This window comes from Anguilla anguilla, chromosome 3 (assembly GCF_013347855.1).
Source record: "Anguilla anguilla isolate fAngAng1 chromosome 3, fAngAng1.pri, whole genome shotgun sequence".
Taxonomy (NCBI): Eukaryota; Metazoa; Chordata; class Actinopteri; order Anguilliformes; family Anguillidae; genus Anguilla; species Anguilla anguilla.
This window is the reverse complement of record NC_049203.1, coordinates 40000022-40023716: the sequence shown is the minus strand read 5'-3', so window position 1 is coordinate 40023716 and position 23695 is coordinate 40000022. Positions and strand designations below refer to the sequence as shown.

The following is a 23695-nucleotide window of genomic DNA, read 5'->3' as shown; positions in this document are numbered from 1 at the left end:
AATCCACTCTCATTTTTTACAGCGTTGTACAGGCCGAATCCACTTTCGTTCTTTACAGCAGTGCAAACATCAAATCCACTTTCATTCTTTACAGAGTTGCATACGCCAAAACCACTTTGATTCTTTACAGTGTTGCATACGCCAAAACCACTTTCATTCTTTACAGCGTTGCATACACCAAAACCACTCAGTGCCACAATTTTTTCATTCTTTACCAGACTCATCCCTCCGATCAGAATGACGGATGTTCGGGAAACAACCCCATCTCTCCTCCTCAGAGGGACGCCTCTCTCTCTCTCTGCTCCCCATGGGCTAAGCGCTCCTCGCGTGCCCCCAGCGCACACCTTCTCCCTCCCGATTACGCTGCCAGGCTGGCACAAGCAGACACGACAGCGTGTGCACAGCGCACCACGTCTGGGTTTCCGCGCACAGTCGTCTCACTGGAATGTGCAGGCAGCCGCCGCTCCTCCCCGGAGACGAGACGGAGAGAAACACCACATTCAGCATCTCAGCACACCGGCTCTACAGACCTTTCCTGTTCCTGACTTGCATAAACGCCAATCCCCTCGACAGCCTCTGTACTTTAGGCAAATGGAATCATTTCCACCTATGAAGATGCATGGAGTGCCTCGTGAGTTCTGTTTCCAGGCAAATATTTCCCCAAGTCTTTGAAAGTTAACCAATACCCGAAACACAGCAAATGTAGCCTATTCAAAACAATGATCACATTGCTACTTTGCAATGTCACGCAAGCAAATCCAACTTCGCATCCTCACTTTTGCAACTTATGCTGAAAAGCTATATTGGCGCATGCTCAATTACACAGGTCAGCACGTGAATGAAGTTATGCACCGAAAAATGAAAAGAAAATCTCAAGAGAATTTTCCCACACGGGCTCCTAAAATAAAGGTTACCCCCTCAGTGTCAGTCCTGACCCCTCTTTCAGGCCCTGTCCCACAACAGCAACATTTCCAAAGGCTCAGCTACCATACCTCCACATCCTTCGCATCCAGAGCAGCGGCTGGGACCCCTGCAGATGAGGTCACTGTTGAGCAGCGGGAGGACGGCCGTGCGGAGCGGAGCGGGAGCAGAGAGACATGCGGCGGGGACGGCCCCCTGCAGACGGGTCACCACAGACCCGGCCTGTGGAGCTCAGCGGAGGCGCGGCGCGACCCGACCGTGACCGGGCGATCTACGCGACCGGGCCGGCGAAACCACACGGCACGCGGACGCCCCCCCACATGCTGGAAACCCCCTCGGTCAACCACTAAGTCAACCGCCCGGTCAACCTCCACGGACCCGGATGGACGGCAGAGACGCCTCCTGCCCACAGCTGTGTGCAAACAGCAGCAGCCCGGGTCAACACCAAGGTGAGCGCGGTGCTAAATGAGACGCACGGAGCCCTGGCTGACGGAGGTGCGAGCGTGCTAGCCGCCTCGCTGGCCCGCGGGTGCCCTGTGTTGCAAACTCAAGCGCAGGGGGCTTTGGAGATTTCTTTGTTCCCTTTCATAAATTGTTTCTCTCGCACAAACCCTCCCTTTCTCCCTCCCTCCCTCCCTCTCCCCATTTCTAACACAGTCTCCTCTCCTCCCATCCGCCCCTCCCTCCCTCCCTCCCTCCCTCCCTCCCTCCCTCCCTCCCTCTCCCACACTCGCTCCTCCACAGCCAAGTCCCCGCACAAAGCCGAGCTGGGCTCTGTGGGATTAGACTGTCAAAGCAGGTCCCTACCCCCACATACCAAACTCTCCCTCCTCCCTCCCTCTCCCTTCTCTCTCTCTATCATGATCTCTCACACACACAGTCTCTCTTACACAAAAATATGCATAAACACACATGACTATGACCCATTATGAAAAAAGACTTGACACTGTCCCATCCACAACCCTCCTACAGCACATTGAAGATGACAGTGGATGGTCTTACAAAGCTGCTGGATACAAGGTAAATGATCACATAACATTACTGCAAATCATGAAGATCATTCCTCAAAATTATCTGCAAAGCTATTCCGGGTATGACGGCTAACCAGCTAACATGGCAACCAGTTTTTTGCTGATTGTTAATAGCTATAATAATATTCCAACCAATATATTACATTATATTAAAGAAGAACCATGGTAAACCTCCATAGTATTTTCCCAATTGTTTTTTTATTGTCACCTCACTGGCTGCTATGCATGTCACAGTATGGGTTTGTAACAGTATGATAAACTTCTTCAGTGGAATTCAGTGGTTTCATACTGCCAATTAACTACAATGCCTTCAGGCACTTGTTATCCAGAGTGACCTACACAGCATCTATATACATACACCCACATGTACACAAAATGTGGGCACACACACACACACACACACACACACACACAAACACAGATGCATGCGCACACAAGATCCACATATAGACACAACACCCACACAGACAGTCTGCGGAACCAGCAGACCAGAGTGGCAGAAGGTAATTTAAGTTCACCCCTTCTGAATCCCTTGTGCTGAAACAAACCTTACCTTACACAACCTCAGAATGAGAGAGTGCCACTTGAACCAGCAGCGCCTCTAACAGAAAATAAGTTCCATAAATCACAGAGAACCGTGGTCGACACATTCGGAAGTCGGCCATGAATTTCGAATGAAGACAGCAACCTGGTCAGAAGGTACCGTTCACTAGTTCAGCTTCTGAGACAGCTGTTGTTTGTTGAGTCAACAAACAGAAGAACTGTCCACTTGAACCGGCAGCAAAAAGTCATGTTTAACCTACCCTTCCTAATCCCACAGTTTAAAGGTTTACTTAATCCTCAATTTCGTCAAAAAGATCATCATTGTTCCAGAGACCACGGGGGGCGGAGGGAATGGGAGGGAGGGTGGAGGAACTATCAGACACCAGTAATTGCAATGAATAGCTCCTCATCAATTCAGCGACACTAGGGATTAGGAGATAATAACTGTACACAAAGGCGGTCCACAATAGGCTTTAATTACAGAACCGCAACACAAGGAGGGGATCTCTGTACCTGAGGGGAAATGAGAAGCTTCACTTTTACTTTTCATGTGACTGTTATTCGAGCACCAGAAGCTTTCAAAAGCTGCAATCACAATATGAACAATTCTCAACTGAATGCATTCAGTTGTGAATGAACTTAAATTGCGGTATTTTCCATTCACCGCAAAACTGTAATGGGCGTCGAGTGGGTGGTGCTTGATCTTCGTGATAATCCAGTAGGTTGTGTCTTACCTTTGCAGTTAATGAGTGGGAGGTGTTCTATCTTTGCTGGTAATTAATTGTGTTTTACCTTTGCAGTTAATGGGTGAGCCGTGTTTTACCACCACAGTCATTCAGTAAGTATTATCTTTCACCACTATTGAGTGGATGGGTTTTGTTTTCTTGGTTATTGAGTGGGTGGGGTTTTTCCCAAGTTGTGGTTATTGAGTTGGTGGTGTTTTACCGTTATTACTATTGAGTGAGTGGTGTTTTACCATCACTGTTATTGATTTGCATTTTGACGTAAGCTTACATCAGACATTCTCTCCACTGTCATGCACACTACATATGTAACTGCAAAGCGCTGAACACCAATTAAACTGGAATTAAAGCATTAAAACGGGACAGTACAAGAAATAAAAGACAATAACGCCACGGGAGGTGGTGAAAGAGGAGTGGGAGCACAAGGACAGGCAAGTTAAGAAAAGAAAAATAGACAGAGAAAGAGACAGAGGGAGAGAATGAGTGATAGGTATACTGAAACAGACAAGGGTAACAAAAGAAAGGCAGCTGGGTAGAATGAGAGATAAAAAAAACAGAGGGAGAGCCAGAGGAAAGAGTGAGAAACATGAAGACAGATAGAAAAAATGAGGAAAAGAGGGAAATTGAGACAGGAGCCTGAGACAGGAGCAATATGACTTCCCCCTTTGTCACCTCTGCCCTCCACCCACCCTAAAAACCACCTGGGAGTCACGCTGTCACCATCCATCATTTCCTCCAATCACACCCAAGAGTTTTTAATCAGCCCGCCCTCCAAATGAGTCCTCCATCAAACACATGCAAATGGCTCCGGTTCCCCCCAAACACCGGAGCTACAGACTGCATGAATAATAAGACATCAGGCGGCAGGCGGGGCATCACCAGCTGTGAGTGTCAGAGTTAAGACCCTGATTACACAATCACTGGAAGGACTGAATACCACACACTCCATTATCTGTTAGCATAGCACACGCTCCAATCCAATTACACAGCGTGCATTTGATATCTGTCACAATTATACAAATTATACAGCGATATATATACTGAAATGACTCATTCAGAGCATGCTCATGCTACAAGGGTGCAGACCATACCGGGTTTCACACTTACACACATACTGTATGTACCTATACATACACACATGCGCACGCAAAAGTAGAGGTTGTACTAGCTTTCAGAAAATGCATTCTCTCAATGCAAGCCCTAAACATTTCAGCCAATTTCACCTGCTTATAAGACAAACTGACATACTAATAATCGGTATGTTGTATCTTTTTAATGCTAACGTGCATTCACGCTATTCTTTACCAAATAATATCACAGAAAATATTAACTAAACTGCCCAGCTTGCTACCTTATGAACGCGCTAGCAAACTATTACACCTTGCTAAAGTGAGTTGAACAGTTCATAAAATTGGTGAGAGATAGGGGTGAGACAATACATGTCACGATATCAAGGTCATAATATGATATTCTCAGAGTATGATGCTCAATTTCTTTTAAAAAGATTTTGAACGAAGAACCAAAAAATATAACACTTAATTCTGTACTTTGATAAGCGTGCTGCACCAAACTCGACTGTATGCAAAAGAATCTCAAATGGTACTGCGTCAGCAAGGAATAGCCTAAGTGCAGATGTCCCGACAGTTTCTGCTGAACAGGGTTTAATTCCCAGCAAAATTGCACAGAGCACATAACAAGATGTTCACAGCGCTGGCACATAGCCTCCCTTTACCTTCCCCCGTCATTTATATCTACCATCACGATATGGCGGATTAGAGCGTGGACATGGACAACGATGCAGATGCGGTCAGCAGGAAAACGCTGTCTCTACAGCATGAAGAAATCAGACACTCACATCACCTCCATTATGACCAGATGGGAGCAGTTAAAGCTTGTGAAAGATTTCATAATTTTCAGAAATGCTGATTTCCATGAGTAACTCTGAATGACGTCCCTTTTTATTTTCTATGAAGGGGGCCATTTACTTTGTCTTGTCTTGAGTATTCCCAGAAGAAAAGGCTCCTCTTGGATGTGTTGCCTTGTGGTCATTATTAACATATAAATTACGCCATTTTCTTCTGCCTGCCGTTCTAATGAAGACAAATGGGTGTATTCAGAGAAAATACATCAGTGCATTAGCATGGACGTTGCAGAGAACACACACATTTGCATCACGCCTGCACACATACACAAACACACACACGGACATACAGGCCCACATACAGAACAGACACGTTGACCTTAATATGCTGTCACATACACAAACACACACACACAGTCAACCAAAGGCTTTTATTTGAAGTATGAATTTACATATACCTCCTTAAAATAGGCTACTACCAGTAATTTCTAAACAGTTTTAAATAATATTTCAAAGACCTTCATTAAACAGTCTACGATGCTCGAGAGCACAAGCCAGCCAGACCAATGAATATTCATAGTCCATAGTTAAATTAGGCTACATGAAACAAACAATATGATTATCAATTTGAGACTTTTAAGGCATCAGCCTTAAAAAGGCTGATGCCTGCTTTCTGACAAGATCTTTGAAGCCCTATGACCAATGTTCAAACGTGGGCAAAGGTTGAGCTGCGCACACTACCATGAGCCTCCATGAGGACGAGAAGCAATAAAAACAAGAAATACGATGTATCAGGTCAGTTCTAAATCTATGAGCTCTGAGTATGCAAGACAATTTCCAAATACTTCCACAAAACTGCATCATGAGGCAATAGCTACAACCAACTAAATCAATCACTTTAAATTCCAATTAGTTTCAAACGATCATATATACAGTATTTACTTCCCTTACTGACTCCGACTCCGTCTTTCTGACGTCAGCTACAAATGTTTTTGCAGTTCATTCAAGGCCACTGCTCGCATCTCTCTGCACAGCGATGTGACTACAGTGTGACTGAGCTGGAAGCACAGAGACTCTCTTCTGTCAAATCGTTCATTCATAAGGAACGCTTCAAGCGAAGGCTAAGTAGCTTCGCTACTACAGTTATAGCACGCGCTTACGTATTTAGCACAGCGAATCAGAGAGCAGTTCACCAAAGGAAGGTCGAGCGCCTCTCTCAGTGTTGTCAAGCGATATATTCTTCCAGACAGTCGTCTCCCGGCCTCCGTAACACTGATCCCAGCCCAGTGCTTGTCGGCATGTTAATGTTAGTCAGCAGATCAGCTGAAGAGCCTCATGCGAGATCGTGGAGCGGGAGGCTTCATCCCTTCGCCTCTGCTTGGCTCCACCTGATGGTCCATGCATTATGCATCAGCAGGACGCTCAGATTGTGATCAATAATTCACCAGAATCATGTACTCGTTTTGCATACCATTAACTGCGACGAGTCCGTGCCCGGAGTGAAGAATTAAAGGGAGAAGTGACGCTGTACCGTGTTCAGCTGAATTTAAATGTTGAAAACATCGGGCAGGCCCGGCTTTAACTCTCCCAGAGTTTTACCTGCTATGTACGGCAGTGAAACACCGTCACCATATGACAAAGGTGCACCAGAAAACCTTGAAAAGGGGAAACAGCCGAAAATGCCTAAGACAGTAATTACACTCAAGAGGTGCATTCATAAAACTTACTTTCATGCTTGTCCCTCACACACACACACACACACACACACTCAAAAAGTGGTAACCAACCCTGTTCCTGGAAATCTACCATCCTGCAGGTTTTCATTTAAACCCTAAATTGACTCTTCTGATTAGCAGCTCAACAAGATCTCTAGCTGTTACAGGATGGTAGATCTCCAGGAACAGGGTTGGTTAACACTGATCTAGAGTCGACAATACAAAGAGATTGAGTGTGGCGCATAGCTGAGAGCTCTGCTACTTCTGTATGCAGCAGAGCACTGTGAGCAAAATGCAGTCATCAGTAATGAGACTCCAAGTGTGCACTACACTTACAGATGAGTACTGCTAGAGAGTCTCTATGTGAGGGTGGTACGGGTAGAAAGGGTGGTACGGGTGACACAGGCAGCACTGGGGCTGGTTAACCAATCATCTTAGCCATTTGAACTCCAACTCTTCAGACTCTTCTTCTACAACCTTAGACTGAAAACTAAGACTTTGATGGGGTGGCCAGCAGGGGGAGTAAAAGCAACACTAACAGCACTTTAACCAGCACCACGGAGCACCACATCTCCCTCTATCTCTCTGCGCCTCTCCTGTCCTCAATATGTCTTCACTCCCTCTGCCGTCATCCCATCCCCTCCAATCACTGCAACCCACCTGAACAAGAGAAGTGTGTGTGTATGTGTGTGCGTATTTGTGTGTCGTGCGTCCACCAGCTTAATCAGTGACATGCAATGCTAACAGCTATAAAGGACTTCCTCTACATCCTACACACCTCATATTAAGAGCTCAGCTTTAGAGACCTTTATTTTACCAGGGAGAGGCAAACTGAGAGCAAAGTCGGACCCTGAGAACACAACAATGTAAGAAATACACAACAATTCATTGCTTTAATCCTGCCATGCCCACTATCTGCAGTAAGATAACAGTCATTAAAGACCACTGGGGCCGTGGTCTGAAACGATTACATCAGAATCACCATCCAACCTGAACAGCAAATTGAAGCTTCGATGTCGTTTGAAGCTATAACGGGGGGGAAAAAAACAGTCATTCGGCCTTGGAGGATTAACCCCTTGAAATACGCTCGGTTGGACACAGCAAACAATTTAAGACCGTGTCAGAGCTGATTTATGAACGTTTGCCGCATCTAATCAAAACCTTTGCCCGGATTTTACTTCCAAGCGGACCTCCTCGCCAGATGCCTCTTAAACGCGCCGCCCGTCCCGCAGTGATTCATAGGCGCGGGTTTTATAGCGGAGAAGAGCCCGGCCTCGGTGCCACATGTGCTTCACGCTGGGAGAGATGCGCGGGGGGCCCCCGCAGAGCGTTATTGACGACGCCGAAAAGCCAGCCTTCGTGTGAGCGCGCTCGGCAGGCCCGGGGTCTTAATTACCGAGCTTTTAACGAGGAGCCGCTCTCACATCGGCGGTCTCGCCACCAGCGGCGATCCGCACGCGATTACGCGCCCGACGGCGCCCCAGATCGGCGTCTCAGAGCGGATACGCGTCAGACGCATCTGAGACCCTTAAGCGTTTGTGACGTCACGTCCAGACTAGGCGTGACCGCAATACCGGACCGCATATATGCACACACACGCACCTGCGCCCGTATCTCACCCTGAGCATGACGTGGATGGACCGCAACCTTTATACGACTACACAGAACAAGCAAAGATGACATAGCACGCGTTTAACATGCTGCTTAGCCCACGGATCGCACACACCCAGATTTAACTTGTGGCTGAAAGCGGGAGGCCGCTATCAGCCCAGTCACCGCCAGCGACCGAGACGTCCAGGACACAGCGGTCGGTCGGGACGACCACACGGTCCCAGGGAAACGGCGCTCCGGCTGCAACACCATAAATGTCTTTACGGACATACAGCACCGTGCACAGAGCCAAAGGAGCACACAACCCCGCACAACCAAGGAACGGTAACCAAACGTGCCACTCTTGTTCTCATGTGCTGAAAACATGTACATGTGCACGGTGTTGTAACTGACCCTTTTCAAGAAAAAAGCAGCGAAAAATAACAATATTAACAAGTAATTTGGGAGAAGCAGGGCTAGGTTTTTTAAAAGAAGTTTCTTTATGATTATATGGTAAATCTTGGAAACAAGCAAGCCATTTCAAGACACTTGTCAAATTTAACACACTGAAAAGTGGAATTCAGCAATGGGGAAATTGCTTGGTTTTAATGGCGTGCAGCACTAAAAGCGCAGAGACGTGTGGGGGAAGCCTGGTTGTAATGAGGAGCTTGTGAAGCTGGCTCAGTACCGAGGCCCTGAAGTAATTAAGCGCCCTTCAGTACGGCAGAAGTGACGTGTTAACTGGTGAACCTGCCATCTTGTAAAATGGAGATAATATCCCGGACCACTACACGAAGAATCACTCCATTATGAGAGCTCCTTTTTGTCTCTTCACATTTCTCCCCTTTTTATCTCCCACCCTGAATTCGACACTTCTGCCTCTTGAATTACCTCCATGCACCCGTTTAAGGAGCACTACAGCTGAAGCACACAGCGTTTACAACAGCGTGCTGTAAATTGCCTGGAAGCACGTGACCAGGGCTGGTCTCCAGTGGGGCTGGGAATCCTTATGAAGCTTCTGGAATGGCAGGAAGCTTCCAGAAGGTTCTGGGGGTCCCTTTGAAGCAGGATCAGACAGAGCTCTTCGCAGTCTAGGCTGAAAGGACAGGTGGTGAGGTCTCTTTGCCAGCCCACATCTGGACACAGGAGGAATTTTTATTCCACTACAAAAGATGGCAGCTCATGCTGTACGGTCAGGCAGTCCACTGTGTGCCCGTTCCAGCCAGTGACTTCAAAATGCTGTGGCTCTTTCTGTTTTCTGAAGTTGGCCCCTGAGAACGTTGCCATAGTGACAGGACTCAATGGCTTACCCCTGGGTGCGAGCCTTATTAACATATAAAAACCAAGATTTTCAGAAATCACTTACCGGCCATAACTCTTACATAACTATTATTAAACACAATATTACATTTTTTTCCAACTAATAGTAGGTTTGCATGCTTTGTTTTATATACATACGTGTTGTCGTTTCATGCAATATTGAAGCTTCACACATAAGTGAAATCAAACTGGAGGTCCAACTCCTGTTATAACTTTTATACCAGGGAGAGAAGCGACTGCAGAGAATTTAGACATAAAGTGTGAGATAAACAAAAGGAAAGGAGAGAACGCTCAGGGAAAAAAGGAGGAAAAAAATAAATACAAACTGAAAGAGTTATGGAAAGAAATAAACGATACATCCCTAGAATGGCGGCATATCCCCCGTTCACACCACACGGGCTGTGCCCACTGCCTCTGGCATTTCCTGTTCCGTTGAGAGGAATGTCGACTGGTTCCACAGGAAGTGGGGTTTTTGTTTCCTCCGCCCTCTTCCTGCTGCCAAGTCATGGGGGGGGGGGGGGGGGGGGGGGGGGGGGGGTTAGAGTGCACCAAGTCTCCCCAGGCCCAGAGACAGACACAAACTAAAGCTTCGCAAAACACACAAGGTACAGTCTACATACATAGCATACCCGCTGTACAGCACTGCATGACGTACTCCCCCCAAAAGTAGATTCACGAACTGCACTGGTAAACAAAAGTCCCAGGCTGGAATCAGAGATGGGAGACTCCTACATTTCCCTTGTGCATATGCCATTTCACCTAAACTGCTTGTATCTATTGGTAAAGTGAGTTGCACTGTGTTTCCCTGGTGATGACATCAGATTGTGTGATGTCATTAATCTAACTAACTTAACAGGAATTTCAGGCATGGCCCAGTGGCCTTGATGCGTCCATTAAAAAAAAAGTGCCGAAGGACGCAGAGCTCCATTCAGTTAAGGACCGTCTCGTGGTTCAGAATTCTTGACAGGTTTGTGAGAGCTGCTGCAACTTCGCCCAATAAGAGCGCGCTTCCTTATAAGGCCGCGCGCTTAATTGTGTCAGCGAGCTGGCGGAGCATCCCGCGTTCTCCGCGGAAAACCAGCATTCCCGCGGAGGCTATTCGGGTCACGAGCGGAGCGCGCGGCACACCGCAGTCGCGGGCCGCATTCCTTTATCCCGAGCGGGAAACCCCGGCGTTCCGGGCCGCGGCGTTGCGGAGCGCGGAGCTGAAGCATCCGCGGCGGCCGTTCCCCGGGTGCTTTCGCACGCCGTCGCGCCGGAGCCTGTTCCTCTGGACCGACGGGTCGGAGCGGAAAGGGGGGGCACGTGAGGCGCTCTTTAAAAAACAGCACGGGACGCTACAGCCGGCTGTTCCAGACCAGGAGAGAGAGAGGCTCAGCAACGTGCGCTTCACTATCACTTTCGTTTGTAATACCGCACTCGAACCTCCAAGCAACAGTGAAGAGGATACCGCTGACACACTTGTGCTCACTCTGTCTTGAGTACACAAATACTCACTCTGCACTTTGAGCGAGTCTGATTATTTTACACTGTCACGTCTCACTAACATTCGGCTAAATTAATCTCAGGTACGAAAAACCTGTAAACTGTGTGTGTGTGTGTGTGTGTGTTTCTGTGTGTGTCTGTATGTGTTTCTGCGTGTACTGTATGTGTATGTTTCTGTCTGTGTGTGTGTGTGTGTGTGTGTGTGTGTGTGTTTCTGTGTGTGTGTCATTTGTTTTCCTCATCAGTTTAGGCTGAGGGACTCCCTGTCAGGCAGGAAAAATACTCTAATTTCACTCCAGGAAGTGAGGTCGTGACTCCCTGCTCACCCTGCTGTTAATCTGAGGGAATTTGGGCTAATATGCTCACGAAGGCATGGGGCCAGGAGGCTGCTGATTAAGTCGCCTGCGGAGACGTTACAGAACCGACAGCAGATTCGTCAATGCGGGACTTAAGGCCTACTGCACGGCCATTTCCGAGACAGCAGTTTTATTTTTCCACGTAAATACCGACATTTAGACTCGAGCAATTCTTCTTTCAAACTGCGTGAATTTATGTTTCCTTTGTTTAATTGGCTGTGTTTAAAATTTGTAGCCTCTGCAGTTTCTTGGTGTTCCTGAGCTGCTCTTTGGCCTCTGCGCCTCTGGAGTGTGACAGAGAAGGAGCTGAATGGACTCCGCTGCCCCCCGTCTCCTTCATCAGATCATGCGCAGCGATTATCACACTCCATTAAGCTTTCAGCAGCAGCTGGGCTGGGGTAGGAGCGCTGCAGGCACACAGACACGGGGAGAGCCTGGAACAGGCCGCACGCACACACACATGCGCGCACGCACACACACACGCACGCACGCACGCACGCACGCACGCACGCACGCACGCACACACACGCGCACACACACACGCGCGTGCACGCACACACACACGCGCGCACGCACACACACACGCGCGCGCGCGCACACACACGCGCACGCACGCACACACACGTGCACGCACACACACACATACACACACGCGCGCGCGCACGCACACGCGCGCACGCACGCACGCGCGCACACACACGTGCACGCACACACACACACACATTTCACATACACCTACGTACTCTTTAACACTCAGATATACACACACTCTCAAGTGGACACATAGGCATGCATGCACACAACCTCTCACACAAACACACACACACACAGGAAGGAAAACAGTACACAGCTCCTAATGTGATTGCTGATTGAGTTAGTGCTACTAAAGCCAGTCTCCAGCCTTTTACAGTGGACACAAAGTTCAGGAAAAGCCCCATTTCACCCTCTGATTCCTTATCTGCATGCTGCATTTCCACTGAGCCACATTTTGACTGTGCCACAGACACAGGGTACAGCGTTCATGCAGCTGATGTGGATCTAACATGGACAGGCAGTGGATCTGCTGTGAATGCTACCCTATAGTGGGTCTACAATGAAGCTGCGGTCCTCAGTATCCTCAGTATGCAGTCAAGTGAACAGTGCAGGTGTCTTATCCATTTTCACATTCCTGAACATTTACTCTGTTTTCGTTTTGTTTTGGTTTTTATGGACGGATTCATCAGCCAACACATGGCCCTCGGGAGTCCAGAGCCGGGATGGCTGCTCCACCTGGGGAACTGCCAGTCGAGAGCCAACTGCGTTTTATACCATTTACTTTACTGAGCACCATAATCCCATAATCCACCTGGGCCCACCACAGAAGCAAATAAATAAAGAGACAGATAAACAGAGTCTAATCTGCCCTGTCCGCATGAAACATATAGCGGGGATTATGCTAATCTGGGATTATCATCTGTAATGCAGCCACTTCTTCAATTAGTGACACTGGATGAGAAATCTCAACCTGAATGCACTTTCTTCCACCCCTGCTCAAGATTTGAGCACATGTATTTCCCCAGGGAAGAAGCCTGTCAATCATTTCTCTGGGACAGCCCTCAGAGCCACTAGATGTGATTGCCTCCTGTGAACTGTCTACTCCCTGGCTCTCCCATAAAAAAGGAAAAGGAAAACACACACAGGCAACACGCACACATACTCAACACAATTATCTAAGTAAGCACATCAACACTAACAGACAATTTTCAAAGCACATGCACTTGCACAGTGGTATATAATTATTCAGGTAAGCAAACACACACACACACACGCACAAACACAAACAGACAAACACACACACACACTTACTGTACAGCACCAGGCCTGGGGCGCGCAAGTTACCCAGACAAGACGTAAATCTCAGTAAGTCTCAGACATACAGACTCCGAGAGTGGCTAAAATGTCCCACACAGGAAGTGATATAATAACTAGTGAGGAAGTGAGGAAGAAACTGTGAATAATTAGTGTCTCACAGGTACAGTTAAATGGCATACTTCACATACCAACGCTCAACCCAGAACTAATCATAGCAATTCTCACCCATTCATCACAGCCACACAAGAAGATACACAATAACTGTGCAGAAGGCTACGTGTTTGTTGACCGCCACAGCCACCAGGTCTTATGACACAGTCTCCCCAGGAATTATCTCCCCTTTGAGCATTAGACAGGGAATTAGTCAGGGAAGAGAAATCACTGACCGAGTCGGCATAAGGACCGTCACATGACACACATACAAGGTCACAAGCACGCACGCACGCGCACGCATGCACACGCACGCGCATGTATACACACACAAACACACGTTTTCTTTGATCATTTCCACTGATTTTGTGATGCTCTTAAAAACAGCTACATTCCCCCAGTGCAGCGCAGGGTATTATAATCCTGTAGAGAGGCTATTGTCTGACTCCACACAGTAAAGTACCCAGTGTTAATTCAACTCTCAACAGATAACATTTGGTCTGACTCTCGAATGTGGGACCAAATGTCATCTGTTAAAAGTTGAATTAACACCGTTAGAGTTCAATTAACACTGGACATTGTAGAGTGCACTGTGGTCCAGACCAGTCCTGCATCTGCTGCAGAAATTCCCAAACCCAATTAGCCTTTCGCTGTCCGCAGCCAAAAAACACTTTACCATTTATAGGGGGAAAGCACAGCTGGAGGAACCTGGTTGTGAACCGCCGGCTTCGTGATTAGATGCTCATGATAGCGCGTCATCTGGGGGCAATTGCAGTAAATACTAGCGGAGGTCAGAACGGAGCGGGTTACATCATTGTGTGTGCATTCATAAAGCTCTCCCTTGCCAAGACGAGATATTTACAGCCCAGGGCATAGGAGGACAGTACTGATTGCTGGCCACGCCGCTCTAAACACTGGGAAGGCTGTATATTTGCTAATGCTATCACACGTGTCCACGTGTCCAAGGGCAGGGCTGTTCTTGTACTGTTGCTGTATAACTGACACACAAATGAATCAGAATTTTACCTAATTACCTGTGTTGGTTAAAAACTGAAGGATATGGTAAGGACCTGGCAGGCACCTTGTTTTACAGCCTTGGCTGTAACAGTCTCTCGACTGTAACAGCTCTGTTCTGTTACAGTGCTCTCTCATATTGGGCTCTGCTGTAACAGCTCTGTTCTGTTACACTGCTCTACCATTTTGGGTCCTGCTGTAACAGCTCTGTTCTGTTACAGTGCTCTCTCATATTTGGCTCTCTGTTGTAACAGCTCTGTTCTGTTACAGTGCTCTCTCATATTGGGCTCTGCTGTAACAGCTCTGTTCTGTTACACTTTTGTTCATATTTGGTTAAAATGTCCAAATAGGCAGTGCGCATGTATGCGTTTAGACGGCAGGGCTTGTGGAGGGAGAGGTAAGGAGAGGGGGTGGAATGTTTTTTTTCAAAATCTAGCTCTCTCTCACTTGTCTCTCCAAACTTACATACTGCACCTTTAATACCATTTGATTTTTGCAGGCATCATTATGTTTCCATTAATACATCATTATCATTTCACATTGCATTACCTGTAACCACTGCTGTACCGTAATGTCAAAAACAAATGATCAAGATAAAATAAGACTGCAGTCCAAAGTTGATTTTTTTTCCTATAAATCACATTATTTCTACCCGGCTCTGGAGCAGTTGGTGATATCGGTCTTCCATCTTTACCTCGTTAGATTTTAGTTCCCATTTCAAAGAAAGTAGTGTAATTACACAGCTTATGGTCTTCAATCAGTTCATTTATAAGTAGGTCACGTCATTAACACTGCTGGGCTTAGCCGACATGGGTCACAGCAGAGAAAAAAGGGGTATAATGAAGAAGAATAATGAGCTAGCAACCTAGCACAGTTTCAGTTTTACTGGTGTAAGCATATGCTATTCGGTCTGTTTATACAAATTGCTGGTAGTTTTCAACAGTAGCAGATTACCATAATTCTCCTTCACCATACTTTAACACACAGGTAGACCACAGACACTGCTGTCGTATACACACAAGGACGCTTGCCTACTGTCGCTCAATGAAAGCTTGTGTCATGGGAGAGCTTAGCTGCAGGAAGGCAAATTTCACGGGAAGGAGAACACAAAAGAGGACTGGGGACCACAGGCTTCACTAGTACCGTTATCAACGGCAGGATTATATTTACACCACATGCTTCTCATACACTGTTCCCGCCATTTTGCTAGTCCTGACAAACAGCTTTAAGTGTAATGTCATGCATCTCAGTCGCAAGGCCCTGTGACACTACCCTACCCTATTGGCTTATCTGGAGCCAGTACCCATCTCTGTATCCAACTGGCTATTTATCACTTGCTCCTTACCCTTCATTTTCCCAGCCATGTTATACTGACCTCCGATTGGTTATCTCTGAAATTAACTGTTATCAGCATTGTCCATTTGTGCTTTTAAAATTGTGATACTGATGAAGACATTATGCCAAAACACACTGGTTGTGAAATAAAGCCGTTAGTGCTTCCTCTTATGCCAAGTGGCTGGAATTTATCTGCTATTCCTGCTATTTTTCTATGCATCTTGATAGCATAGCAAAGTTACATCACAGCACCTGATAAACAATTGTCCTACAACCAGACACTCTCCTACAGACACTCACCTGCACGTGGAGAGCTGCACAGCAAACTGTTCTGTGTTGAATCGTCTCTCACAGAGAGTTGACCCCATTTGGACTCATGAATTTGGACTCTGTTAGAGCCAAATTAATGCTGAACACTGAACATGTTACTGTCTGGGGGTTCCTTTCTACACTCATGTATCTGTATGTATGCATCATGCATTCTGCCCTTCCAACACCTCTTTCCACCAGCTAACACGCCGGCTACAACTGTGAGACACTGTGCAGGAGATGACACAGACAGCACTCATTCGTGGTGCAGCTCGTCTCATACAGACAGGCTCACTGAAGGGTGCTGGTGTGATCACACCCAGATGGGACCTCTCAGGAGGTCAGCGGAAACCCGGAGCATCGAATGACATCACTGGCTGTTAGCAAACAGGCTCTCGGTTGGCCTTTCGGTGAGCTCCCATCGACACAGAACACACGGATTCCCACTCCAGCGATGACGGAGAACGAAAATATCTCGGCCTCCAACGCAACACATTTAATCTAGACTTCAAAGACAAAAGCTGACCTTTCACAAAGCTTTCTGAAGCCTGGCTCCCTACACAGGCTCAAACGGTGACCATGGAGTTCACCATCGGAGGTCTATACTGGAGATCATTTCCTGGTGATTGCGCTACATGTAATTGCCTGATGACTGTTTCTGGGCCCCTGATGGTATCCAGAAAGTATGACCAGAAGGTTATGACATCAATGTCCTATCGCTGTTTTATTATCCTAGATAACTATAACTGTGAAGCACTGCTATGTGCCAAGGACACATTAGCAGAGTCATTCTGTACACATGAACAGTGAACCATTTAATTCTCTTCCTGCTTGATAAAGGTGTCCTTGTTCAATTAATACAGCATTCCTCGGTGCGATTCTATCAGATGCATTTCTGAACGGGTCAAAGCAGGGCTAAAACACTGTCCCCCTCGCGACGGGCGCGTGCTCGGCCATACACTGGAGTAACGCGGGCAGGTCACGCCCAAGCGGTCTAAGAGCTCGCGTACGAAGGCCAACCGATAGCAGGGAGAGTTTGAGAAACACATCTGTTTCAACAGAGACCTGGCAGAGGCTTCCTCTGCGGATCAAACGCCTGCAGTAAATAAATACTTCATGAGCAATCTCAGCCTTGGAGAAATTCCCTGTTAAATAAGTCCAACATACCGTCTTCGAGATGAAAGATAAACATCTCCTTTTGTGATCACCGGGTCCACAAGACCAGCTGAATACAAATAGAGCGCTTGTTTTCCCTGTTGTCTTTACTGAAGTGATTAAGTGGAGCATACCAAGGCCACATTTCTCTATAACGAACGCTGTGCTTCTCCCCGAACTCTACGTGCAGGCGTCTGCTTGGCGGTCAGGGGGCCGGGAACAGCATTCCACACATGTAGCGTGTTTGCGTGCCTGACCCCTCCGATGCTCAGAAGCATTTCTGAAAGGAGTAGGAAATGCCACAGACACAGACGTGGCTTGTAATCACCCAGGCAATGACGGACACGTCCTTTCAGAGAAGGGCGGATAACGCGGTGTGGTCGGCGCATTCCACTAAAAAGTGTCACGCCCGCGTCCACCGAAGGATTGATGAGGACGGCGGGCTCGTCGGGCCTCGTGGGCGGGGCACGTGAGCAGCGCGGGAGCGGCCCGGCGGGGGCTCGACAGAAAGACGGAATGTTCCCCCGTGTTCCGGGATTCCGGGCCCGCAGGTCAGCCGTGCGCATTCCCGGGTTCCTCCCACTCTCCCCGCCTCCGCGCCCCCGGGTCCCTGCCATTGGGAGCCTGGCAGGAGGCGGGGCCAGGACAGCCGCTGTGTTGGGGGGATCGCTCAGGAAGAGAAGGTGACCCCAATACCTCCTGAAGCCTTGGTCGGGACCGCTTAACTGACACGTCAGCCGTAAATCAGCTGTGCGGAACATGACCTCAAATATGAGCGACGGTGCGGGTTTGTTCCCGTCTAACAGCAGAAGTGCATAATTCAGTGGTCACAGTGTGGCTTAAGAGAGTCTTACTCTCTTATGAGCATTCACAGAACCTGCATGCCGACACCATCACTCAGAGAGAAATCTGTTCCCACCCTGCCACCGCTGGGGGGTATGTGTCACGCCTGACATCACAGCAGGGACACCCTGCACAAACAGTGATTAAACTGCTTATCACGTGGAGGCCGTGTGTGTGTGTGTGTTTGGGTGTATGCATGTGTGTGTGTTTGTGCGTGTGTGTGCGTGTGTTTATGTTTATGTCTGTGTGTGTGTGTCAGTGACTGTGTTTATGAGTGTGTATGCTAATTTTTGAGACAGAAAGAGCAAAACTGTGTGTGCGTGCGCACTTGCATGTGTGCGGATATGCGTGCATGTATTCGTGCGTGCGTGCACAATCTCTATCCTGTTCCATTTGCTGAGCAGATCAGCACTGCCCTGGATACACAACCACACCTACACCATAAAGTCTGTTTTGAACACAAGCTGCTACAGCCTTAGTGCTTGAATTTTATCTGTTAGAAAGATGGAAGAATAGTTGGCGCATTTGCATGTTATTGCCTCTATTACTTCATAAATATAGCACAGCACAAAGCCTGAACTTAAGAGAACCAGGCTTATCTTTGACCTTGGACTCTTGTATTGACAAACACAACGAGACTCATTTCCCCTCCCAACCGAAACCACTGTTTTACATACAGTTAGTTCACTTCATGGGGTTGTTTGATATTATTTCATTTTTGGTAGATTTCTTTTTCATTGTGTCAGACAGTTTTTGTATGCTCTGAAAGAAATTTTATATATTTTGTGGTCCCCTAAAGCACCATAAAAATACTCTTCAAGTAACCTTTAACCTTCCCAAGAAGAGTACGTTTCATTTTCAGGCTACTTCTTTCATTTTCACCTCATAAGTTGGTGTATAATTCAGAACGCCTCCTTTTTAGGTTGGATTCCCTTCATAGTTCAGTGATCAGGTAGAGATTCTGTTCAGTTCTCTGATAGGTGAGGGTATTATTGTTCTTATAGCTGATCTTGGTGATTTTAAACAATCTTTCCCTCCAACAATGTTTCTCTAGATATGGAATAAGTAATCACAAATGGAGTCCTACCACTGTAATGTTCTTGTCAGTTCCACAGGAAGCCCACGAGCATGCACATTCACTGAAAGGCATTCATCCAGCCACTGCATCTCCAGCTGCACAGGTCTCGGGCCGCACATTCAACACAGCAGAGGTGGGCAGACTGCAGGCACCCAGTTGATCGGAGGTGGTCAATGGTGGTCAATTATGCATTTACCAATACTGGTGGTCGATAGCAGTCAATTGTGCATCACCCTGGGAATGTTGGCTATAGCCGGCAGCACTGACAGTCAGGATTTCATTTCGGTGTGGGAGCTGCACCCGTGCACTAGGCAGGACCTGGGTACACCGTGCTTGTTAGTTTTAAAGTAATTAAAGTTAAAATGTTAATACACATCTGTCTTGTCCTCAATTTATGCCCTCCTCCCTGTCCAGTGCTCACAGTGACACATCCTTAAGGGGAAAACTGTGAGGAGTAATATATGGAACCCACACACCAGGCTCCAAGGAAACTGACTTGAGCACACCCGCCCAGTTACTCATACCAATCAGATTCACTATAAATTCCACAAGAGGGAATGACCTGCAGGCAGCAAGTAGCACAGCTCAATAAAGACTCAATACAGAGGGGTATTACTCAACGGAAACGGATTACAGTAGCGCAGTGTTCCTTAAGCTATGGGTTGGGACCCAGAAATGGGCCGTAGGAGTGTATGAGGTGGGTCCCGGAATGAGTCTGTAGTCCACAAGGCTGAGCTAGTATGTGTACTCGATGGGTCCCGGAAAGGCACTAAATTTCTAATTTGGGTCCCGTTATTAAAAAGCATTTCTAATATGGGTCCCAATATTAAAAAGTTTAAAAAGCAATACAGCGGTGTGTAACTAAATGCAGTCTCAGTGTGGGGTGTACTGTAATGCTGGAAAGGATAAGCGGTGACTATCTCTAGCTTACTCCAGTGATGAAGTTTCCATGACAGAGGAACAAATAGAGCAAGTTTTATGTGGGAGGGGAGGGGGGGAGTGGTGAAAGCTAAAAATGCATAATTAACCCCTCTCTACAACCTCCTAAAACTGTCCTCTCTCTCAACTTAAGGACCCCGGTAGAAAAAGCAGGTATCTGAGATCACAATACAGTACCCTACGATCCAGAGTGACTTACAGCTGAACACCTCTAGAAGACCTGCAGAAAGACAGCAGTGTAAAAAAATAAAAGAATGAAATGAGCACTGCAGGACAGACCACAGCCCAAAGAAATCTTTTCTCATGGCTGATTTAACACCGATTGCAATGACACGTCAGTAACTGGTCTCCAGAAGCAGAAATGATAGCTGTTCTGGTAGAGGATATAAACCCAGTTAGATCATGGAAAACCTCCAGTTGGTACAGCTGGGGAGCTTACAGAGTGTAACTCACAGAGCGTGACTCAGAGTGTAACTCACAGAGAATAATTCAAAGAGTATAACTCACAGAATGTAACTCACGGAGAATAATTTAAAAAGCATAACTCAGAATGTGACTCAGAGAAAATAATTCAGAGCATAACTCACAGAATGTAACTCACAGAGAATCATTTATAGAGTATAACTCACAGAATGTAACTCACAGAGAATCATTTATAGAGTATAACTCACAGAATGTAACTCACACAGGATAATTGTGCCTTTCACAGCACAGGCTCAGGTTTAAAGCTGCCCACTCACTGGCTCTTACAGAAACAACACACTGCAGTAGGACCCCCATTCATATGAACACACACGCACACACGCTCACACATACGCGCACTCGTGCAGTGGGGTTGGTCTGTTCATGTCAGCGAACCTGTACAGATGTATTTGATTCTAAAAATATTCAGCGATGAAAATCAATAGCATTCAAACTCTGTGGTGCACACCTGCTAGTGAAACTAATTTGCATGTGCAAAAATCTACAGTATGTAGATTTACACAGCTGGAAGGGCATCTGTGTGGCTGAATGCCTGCATTCTATTCATTCTATGTTCTATTCATCCAGTGATTTTACTAAAAGCAGAGAGATCACAGACCACTCTTCCCTACAATTTCCAGCTTAGTCAATAACAAACATTGCCAATATTCAGTGTAATCTTAAAAGCCTACTCTGGAACAATATTTTATTTTTTAATGTTTTTACGTTTGACCTGCGATGAGGCAAAGTGTAAACTTGAAGTGTGAAAGAAGCTTTGACCAAAAGAATTAGCCTGAGGTCTGGTTAGCTGCTGCAACCATTTCAACAGGAATTTCAAGAAAAAAAAACAGCAATGTTACAGTGGCGTGTGTCTGTGCTCACACAGCGCAGACAGACAGTGAGAAAGCAATGCGGCACACACACCTGCACGCGCTCTCATCCTCGTGCCTTCACCTGGCCACATTCTGGGTGGATGGAGTGCCGTTTTTGGAAGCGAAAGGAGAGTTTTGTTACAAGAAATCATGTGTCGTCAATCGATGACTCATGAACGAGTGAAAATACTTTATTCTCTAAAGTAAAAAAACACTGGGTCAGTGCGCAGTCTCTTGTTCAGTAAAAAATGCATGTTGTTTTCACACATTCACAAGACAGAATCTTTTAGTGTATGTTTTGCCGGTTTCTTCATTTAAATAAATGCTAATCAACAAATTTCAGGGGTGCATTCCTTTGCAGTGGTAATTTGTGGCAGTCGTGGCAGATTCTCACATGTCTCGCTCAAATGTAAACAGTCAACATACATTAAGCTCAGTCTGTTTCCTAAGAGTGGACTGTTTACTGTGAGTGCACTTTACTCTCAAACTGTGTCTAGTGGACAGTACAAGTATGGAAAGCCATAAATTAAAAGCCATACTCAAAGAGACACACACACACACACACACACACACACACACACACACCAATGTAGATGGACATAAAGCACACAAACAAATCCACTCACAGGCAAACAATCAAACACATGCAGCCATGTAAATTCACCAAAAGAAAGAAATCTCCTCTAGACAGATCGTGTCCGATAAATAAACCTTAATTTGTATTTTAAAGCCCCTGAAGGGTCTTTTTCTTATTAATTTTTAAACTAGCATTCATAAAAATTCAACAACCGTAAACCTTGACAAAATAAATATCATCATACAGCTGTCTCAGACGCTCATCATCTCAGAGGCCGTTGGTTCACAGTCAGTTCCTATTCTGAGAGGTCTGCCATAACGCTTCAGGTACCTGCTGTGGTGCCAGGCCCATCGCTGCCTCAAAATAACCTCTAGACAGGATGAAATATCTTTCTGGGCTAAGGGACTGCACATCAGAAGCACAGCAGTGAGAGGGTAATGAGCACTGTGGGACCAGCTGGAGGCATTGCTCTGAAGGCACACAAGCCGTATCCGCTAAACGCAAAACTGGCGCATCAGAGGTCGGCAGTGAGCAACCTTCAGGAACGTAAAGTAGGACTTTGCTCTGATGATTACCAGTGGCAGTGGTACACTGTAAATAATTTGACCGCATGCAGTATAGCATGCTAACGTTAATGCGTACTTCGTACTCTCGTAAATGCAAGAGGCAAGAGCCGAATGAACGAATGTTCCGGAAGGACGGCTGACGTACGAGGGATTTGCTCTTTCCGGGTGAACCGGCAGGAGCCAGCAACCTTCAACTCGCCGCAACAGCACATCTAACACACGCCACTGACAAGGCCACTGCAAATGCTGATCTCGGGCAAGCGAAGCGAAAGGTAATTAAACTTACTTTGGCGGAACCGTCTGAAGTAGTTCAGGCTCAGCGAATTCGGCCTGTCTTGTGTGAAATGCTGGAGCCAAGAAGTTTCAGTGGCTCGTAGTTCAGTGATACGCTCCACCAAATGAGCCTTTCAGCAGGATTAGCAGATATCAATGCTCATGGCCATTTTCATTATCTCATACAGAGGTGTGGAAATCTGAACATTTAGCCATTCCATTAACACCATTTTAATTTCAAAAAGTGCAATCCACCATATACAGTTTATGTAATCCTATGCTTGCTGATAAAAAAAGCAAAATGGAAAAATATCCTGGAACTATTCAGTGTTGAACACAGTGGTACATCCTTTTTTCCTTGGCTGTTCAGTCTGTAGAACTGACCTCATTAACTGTCACTGATAGGCTTTTAAAGTGATTTCTAACATATATCTCCCAGGCCATTTGTTTCATAATAACCTCACATTCTTCATTTTTCTTTTGCAGCTATGATTTATGCCATCTAACTTTATGTTGCAAAATTTTGTATTGACTCTGACAGTTGTGACCCTGATGACATATCATCAGCACTGCTTATATATAGAGGGTATGCATTGACGTCACTGTCCCACTGGAATACGCCCCCTCAGCCGGGACTGAGTGGCAAAACATGCTGCCACATGGCTGCCTTTAGTATAGGAAACTGCAAAACCGGGAGTAAAACAAA

General features: G+C 46.6%; 1 protein-coding gene across 5 annotated transcripts in view; it reads right to left on the bottom strand.

Moving 5' to 3' along the window:
* The window catches only part of LOC118222870 (disco-interacting protein 2 homolog A-like), a 91940-nt gene that overhangs the window by 49826 nt on the left and 18419 nt on the right, over positions 1-23695 (bottom strand). The window contains exon 1 of one of the 5 annotated variants that reach the window (XM_035408770.1): positions 216-324. The exons of the other annotated variants lie outside the window; for them this stretch is intronic. Within the exon in view, the coding sequence (XP_035264661.1) occupies positions 216-309 (94 nt within the window). The 5' untranslated portion in view covers positions 310-324. Of the gene's footprint in view, positions 1-215; positions 325-23695 lie in introns of those variants that run through there. 5 annotated transcript variants of the gene reach the window in all.